The sequence below is a fragment of the Chaetodon auriga genome, chromosome 13, assembly GCF_051107435.1.
Source record: "Chaetodon auriga isolate fChaAug3 chromosome 13, fChaAug3.hap1, whole genome shotgun sequence".
Lineage (NCBI taxonomy): Eukaryota > Metazoa > Chordata > Actinopteri > Chaetodontiformes > Chaetodontidae > Chaetodon > Chaetodon auriga.
The window spans coordinates 18,781,952-18,788,124 of record NC_135086.1 but is presented as its reverse complement, the minus strand read 5'-3'; the positions used below and the strand labels follow the sequence as shown (position 1 = coordinate 18,788,124).

At 41.8% G+C, this 6,173-nt stretch overlaps 1 protein-coding gene across 1 annotated transcript in view; it reads right to left on the bottom strand.

Moving 5' to 3' along the window:
- Nucleotides 1-6,173, bottom strand: part of itgbl1 (integrin, beta-like 1) — a 43,150-nt gene that overhangs the window by 16,474 nt on the left and 20,503 nt on the right. The window contains exon 7 of the mRNA XM_076746879.1: nt 5,280-5,426. Coding sequence (XP_076602994.1) covers nt 5,280-5,426 — 147 coding nt within the window. The remainder of the gene's footprint in view (nt 1-5,279; nt 5,427-6,173) is intronic.

Genomic DNA, 6,173 nt, shown 5'->3' with positions numbered 1-6,173 from the left:
ACTCCTGATTCTGATTCTGCAATTCCTGTATGTGTAATACATACTTGAGTATGTAAATGTGCAAAGTAATGACAGAATGGGGAAAGAATAGTTTGTTCAAACTGCTGACATGGCTACATAAACTGACAGCCTCTGTTTACATAAAGAAAGCTTTACATTTCCATAGAGAATGATGATGATGAAGCTCAGAATACATCCTTAAGGATGCCTCCCATACTCATTCATGTTTAGGGGTGCATAAATCCCAAGTCTCTGTAGTGTGTAAGTTGTGTACTTCATAATTTACAGTCCATTGCCATATTGAAGGTTTTAATTCAAGTATCCAACCTGTTTAAAACATGCACAATGTTGCAGTACTTCAAATGAAAGATTCCAGATAGGACTTGTCAAAGGGGACTGTAAGGGAAAGCCTTCATACATTCTGCAGGGGAAGCAGACCAATCATTAACGCTACATTGTTACATGGAAACACTGAAGAGGTGACGTGCATTTAAATGAGAGCATTTAAATACTCCAGTCAAAGAAAAGCTGAAAAATTCAACAAAAATGAAAGATGTATGTGATTTCAGAGATGTGGTGTGTGTGACTCTCCAAACTAGACTTCTTAGACTCACATTTGTTACATTTTCAGTAAAGTGGTCTGAACCTCAGTGGAAACACACGTCCGTTCTCGTGGCAGAAGCAGAACCAAAATTGTGCTGCACTGGCTGATCTGCATAAACACAATCACAGCTGTGACACTCTTCTCACCATAGAGCTGCGAAATTAACACACAGGCTAAAGCATAAAAAATGTTCTTGCATTGCACCTGTGTTTGCACTTCTGCTATCTTTGCAGCTGAAAAGGAAAAAAAAAACAAAGCTCAACTGCAAATGCTTAAAACATAACGTGACGAAGATTAAACCTGGATTTTGCACTCCAAAAGATTTTCACAGAGACTCATCACCAAACACCATGGACTAGCAGTTTTAAGACCGCTCTGGCAGCCTTCTTATCTCCAAAGCTTGCAATCTCTTTTGACTTGATTTCATTGTCAGTTCTGTGACAACAGCAATGAATTCAGCATCACACCCGCTATAATAAATCCAGTCTAATGATGGCGGCCTCTGTGCTGTCTCCCATCCTGTGGGGTGAATGAACGCATTCCATTAGCACCCAAAGTGAAGCACCTATCAAACGGGTGCATCGTCAGTATCAGGATGTATTAAGTATATGATAGTTGTTTAAAATGCATTCAGTAAAGTGCACGATATAAGTAGGGATATAAGTAGGCCATTTAGATGCATAGGCGAGCAATAGCAACACCATCCATTGCTACAGAGAGACAGTGGGTCTCATTTTACAGGCTAAATGCCACCATTAACGAACGGATAGTGGTGAAAATGTGGTTGAAGGCAATGCAGCATCATTATTGTCACATCATTAATCACAGAGGCACAAGCAAACTGTTGATCTTAAAGCAGCACACCATTGCTTTTGTACAGCAAGACCCATTAAAAAGACAAGGAGAATACAGTTCTGCCTGTCAAATCACTGGGCCTTTAACTCCTGTGAGAAACTAAAAGCCAGGATGTCTCAGTCTGTGCTGTTAAAATTTTTAATTTTTTTTTTTTTTTTTTAATTTATTCCTTTCCAGCGTGTAGTACAGTAACACAATAATAAACTGCTGGACTTTCCCTTAACTGTTGGGAACTAGAGCACAGTAAAGCAAAAGATGTTAATATCTACTACAGGCCACACTTCAGAAAGCAGAGAAAGGAATCCCAAGAATCAGCAGAAAGACGTTAAAAGCAGGTGTTTCCTTGAGGAAATACCACAGTACAAAGAATGTGCTATCCTCAAGCGTCTTGCCTCCACTGCTCAGGAAGAAAAGCTCTGGAGCTGCTGTTTCAAATTTCAAGGCTTTTCCGCTCAAGCTGCCATCTCTACCAGCCGCGTTCATCCATGCCTAAGTGATTTTCTACGTCTGTCTCCTTCAGTTTCTCTCTCACTCTCTCTCTTACCCTCCCACCCTGCTTCCTGTCCCCCTTCATTGCGTTTCTTGCAGACCTTCACTCCTCTCTCTCTCCCTTCTCTTCCCCCTCACATCCTCTGCCATCCATCGAAGCCTTGCAATGAACTGTCTCCAACCGCTGTGATCGTCAAACCACCAAACCAAATGGCCATCCTCTGGATAAGACTATTAAGTAGACTAAAAAAACACATGTCCACACACGTACTATACCAAACACAGTCACCCTCTGTCTATCTGAACAGACAGGCAGTGAAAGCTACGTTTGGACATTTATTGCTAATAATCGAGGAGGAGCAGAGGGAGAAGGCAGTCTGAATTTATGACATGTCATAGATACACATGTTTGGCCTCAGCAGACAGCAGAAATGCTGATTCTATGGAGCAGTGTCTCTTACATGTTGAACAACATTGCAAATCCTAATCCAAATTATTAGTGTAATTAATAATATTTATTTGGCACAGTGCCATTTGGTGTAAATGTACACCTTTGACTTTCACTGTATGGACTGGGATGGCAGGGGAAACAAATAGAATATTTAAAAGGAGGAATTTATGGATCCCATTAATTGTTCTATTGCACAGGGTAATTTAAAGTTCCATTTTGTTGCAGCAATTGGAGATAATTTAAAGGTACTGCTGGAGGAATTAAAGCTAATTAACTCTCCCAGCACAAGTTAATCTTTGCTGTTTTATTACGTGAGGCGGGGGTGGGGGCACTACCCCTGCTCTACCCTGTTGTTGTGGAATGAGACTGTCAAAACCTGAGTGTGCTGTGGACAGCATATGTAATGAACAGCTGATGTAGTCAAAGATATCAAATTGGTTTCGCTTGAGGCTTCATATCGTGGTTATGATACCGCTGTCATTGTTCTAGTGTTGGCCCATGGTCGATGCTGACTTGTTGATGTAGTTGTCTCTATGGTAGCAGCTATATGTGTTTCAGGTGCCCGATCAAATCAGCAGCTTTCCTATCCATGGGTGTGATGGACGGCTACAGCCACTATAATATACCGCATCCTCCAATCCACATATCTTCTCTTCCCATTTGGAACATGGCAGCGGCTGAAAGGCTGTGGGTTTCACAGTGGCTTCCCTTCACACTCGAATGAAACAGGAAATCAATGTCTCACATTAACCCCTGATAAATCCGCAGAGCCCTGAAACCAAGTAGGTTGTGCTCCTTGTTGTATAGCCCACCACCGCCTACATTGCCGAGTTGAATCACTGCGAAGACCAACACAAGACAGCCGGCTTTACTGTACCTTTTCTTATTTTCCTCATCCTGAAATACAAGGACAGTGCAAGGTATTCCCCAGAAAACTACAACAATATTTAGAGTAAAATTAATGGAGTAGTGGTACACTGCACAATGGCCCGTACAGCACTGTAAAGCTGATTGATTAAGGGTGCTGCATCAGTGTAAAATACAGGTTCAAGCGATACCTCAGAAGACTTGTGCACTGTGTAGCTACTTGACAATTTATCTTATTAACAAATGACCATAGCGCACTTTGGAACAATGCAGGCTGTCAGTCAGTCCACGAACAACGGCAACGTGACCATTGTTCATTGTTAGTACTGAACATAGACACAGTATCTGTCTGGAAAAGCTATGCTATAATTTTGGATTCGCTTATTGTTGTCTGGCAATTCTGTGGATGAATAAACTTGCGACAGATGTAATTTCAAGTGACATCTGACATCATATTTTACCTTTTTTTTTACTTGGCTCAGAATGTCACAATCAGTTTTATGACATTTCAGTTTAATAATACAGTATATTGTGACATGACCAGGGGCATTTACATCCTCTGCCTGTAAAGATTAATCAGCACAGCTTTGCAAAGGTGAGTAATTTGTTTCTCCCTCTGTTGGCTTTGGGCTGTGTACATTTTTTGTAGTTCAGTGTAATATTAATGATTTGTGTTTCACTTGATGTAGCAGTTGAGAAGTTAATGGTCTGACTGCGTGTTTTCTCCTGATTATTGCAAAAAAGGAGGTGGGGGTTATTTTGTAGGTGTAGGTGTGATAAAACAATGTTATCATTATCATTTCACACGTATTTCTTGATCCAGCCTGAAGCAATAAGCAACTGTGGGAGAAGAGTTTTCAATGTAAAAACATGTCAGTTGAATAGACTAAATGTTTTGTTTTGTAGCATAAGACACAAAGAGCATATCAGTTTTCTAGCCATAAGATATACACAACTGTTTTCTAAATGCATCTGTTCCCTCACTTTCACCTTACTGTCATCAGTCAACAGGTTCAAGGGTACGTGACTGGGACAACAACTGAAGCACAACCTGGATCTTTGAATTTAGCACAGGTTTCCAGTGTTGCCTCAGTATCTGAAAGTAATATTAGTATTAGGCCTTGCATTTGGAGGCTACAAGAAAACAAGCTTCCTCTGTTCAGAAGGGCCACTAATGAAGCATACAGTGCACTGTAATAAATCTAGACACATCGACCTACAGCTTGTTCTATTGAGAGAGCTGTTCCAGCCGAGGCTTAAACTGTTGCAGGCAAACAGTGCTCCTTAATCTCACACAGGCACATAAATGCGCACGTATAATGTATATATATATATGAGCACATGTGCACATGGCAGAACAAAAACATTCACATTCACAAGCGCAAACCCGCATATACATTGTCATGTCTAGAGCAGTCACGAGTGCGGGTGCAGGAAGTGAAGAGAGAAAGGAGTTGTTTTCCAACTCAGACTCAGCGTATTCTGTCTTCTCATAGCAGGTCAATTTCATTCTTGCAGACAGAAGATAAACAAAATCAAAGCGGGTATTTATATCAAAATTCAAGCTCGCTATCTTATTGGTAACATAACAAAAGCCCCGTTCCCCTCGTCTTTGTCTCCTCTCCACATACACTGTTTCTCTTCATTGTCAGTTTCAACTGGGCAGCAACCATTGTCCTGACCGCCCTGCTGACTATGGGTTTTCCCGACTTTTAATGCATGCTATGATTGGTTGTAGATTTTTGTTGCAACCAGGGAGGGAATATGTCTCCCCTCTATGACATCACAATATTCATGAATATGGTACGTACAACACAATAGATGCACTGCATGGTGGCTTTTCAGTTGAGGGCTTGTTTAAAGATGCTATAAGATGTGTTTTTACAACCTCCAAAGGACGGATTAAGAGATGTGAAACACTGGAAATGGCCTATTTTACACCAAGAGGTGAGGACAGAGTACAGGCCTGCTGCGGTAACCATGGCAACAGGAGCGGATGGGAAGACCAGGTACCTCGTCCGAAGCAGGGCAAATTGGACGTTCCGCGACACTTCTTCACGCTGCTCTCCAGAGACAGCGAGCAGGACAGAGGGTGCTCACACTTCTTCCCAGCCCATCCCTCCTTGCAGTCACACCTGCCACAATTACACTGGCCCTGACCTGTTGAGAGGAAAGAGGTGGAGGAAGCAGAGAGGTGAAACAACGTGGAGGCTTTGTACAAGGAAAATTCAAATAAGAGTACTGGGTGGGGGGTGGGGGGGGCAGCATTGAGTGAAGTGGGCACACCAAGCAGGGTGGAAAGTTGGCTATGTTGTCGAGCAGAAAAGATGGCAAAAGGGGAGCTAGTGTGTGCGTATGTGCGCGTGTGTGAGAGAGTGAAAGGGAAAACAGGAAGGTAGTAAAATAAACAGGGAACAGGACACGCTGGAGGTGAGAAGACGAGGGTGAATTTATTGTCCTTATTGGCTAAGTAAGCTTTGACTGTCTGGCCTCTTCTAAGCTTCCGGATGACTAGCATTGATTAGAACTGCCCTGGTCTGGGAGTAGGGTCATATATAAGGCTCTATATACAGAGAGAGAGACAGACGGATGGAGAAAGATGAGATTTAAAACGTCAAGATGTGAAATTATATTCTCTCAAACAGTGTAGAATATACATGAGAGTATGCACAAAAATGTCTTAACTGTACATGTGCAACATTGCTAAGATACATTGTTTTGTACATAAATTATTAGTTTCATGAATAGTAGGCACAATGGCAGTCATTCATCATATTTTGTTCATTATTTCTTTGGAGGAACAGTGAAAAGGTCATGGCCACCCCTCCCCACTTTATTGGTAACTTATATGGAAAGTTCACTTTTACAGCTGCACAGTTGCACCAGAGTGTTCGAGTAAGACGGGGA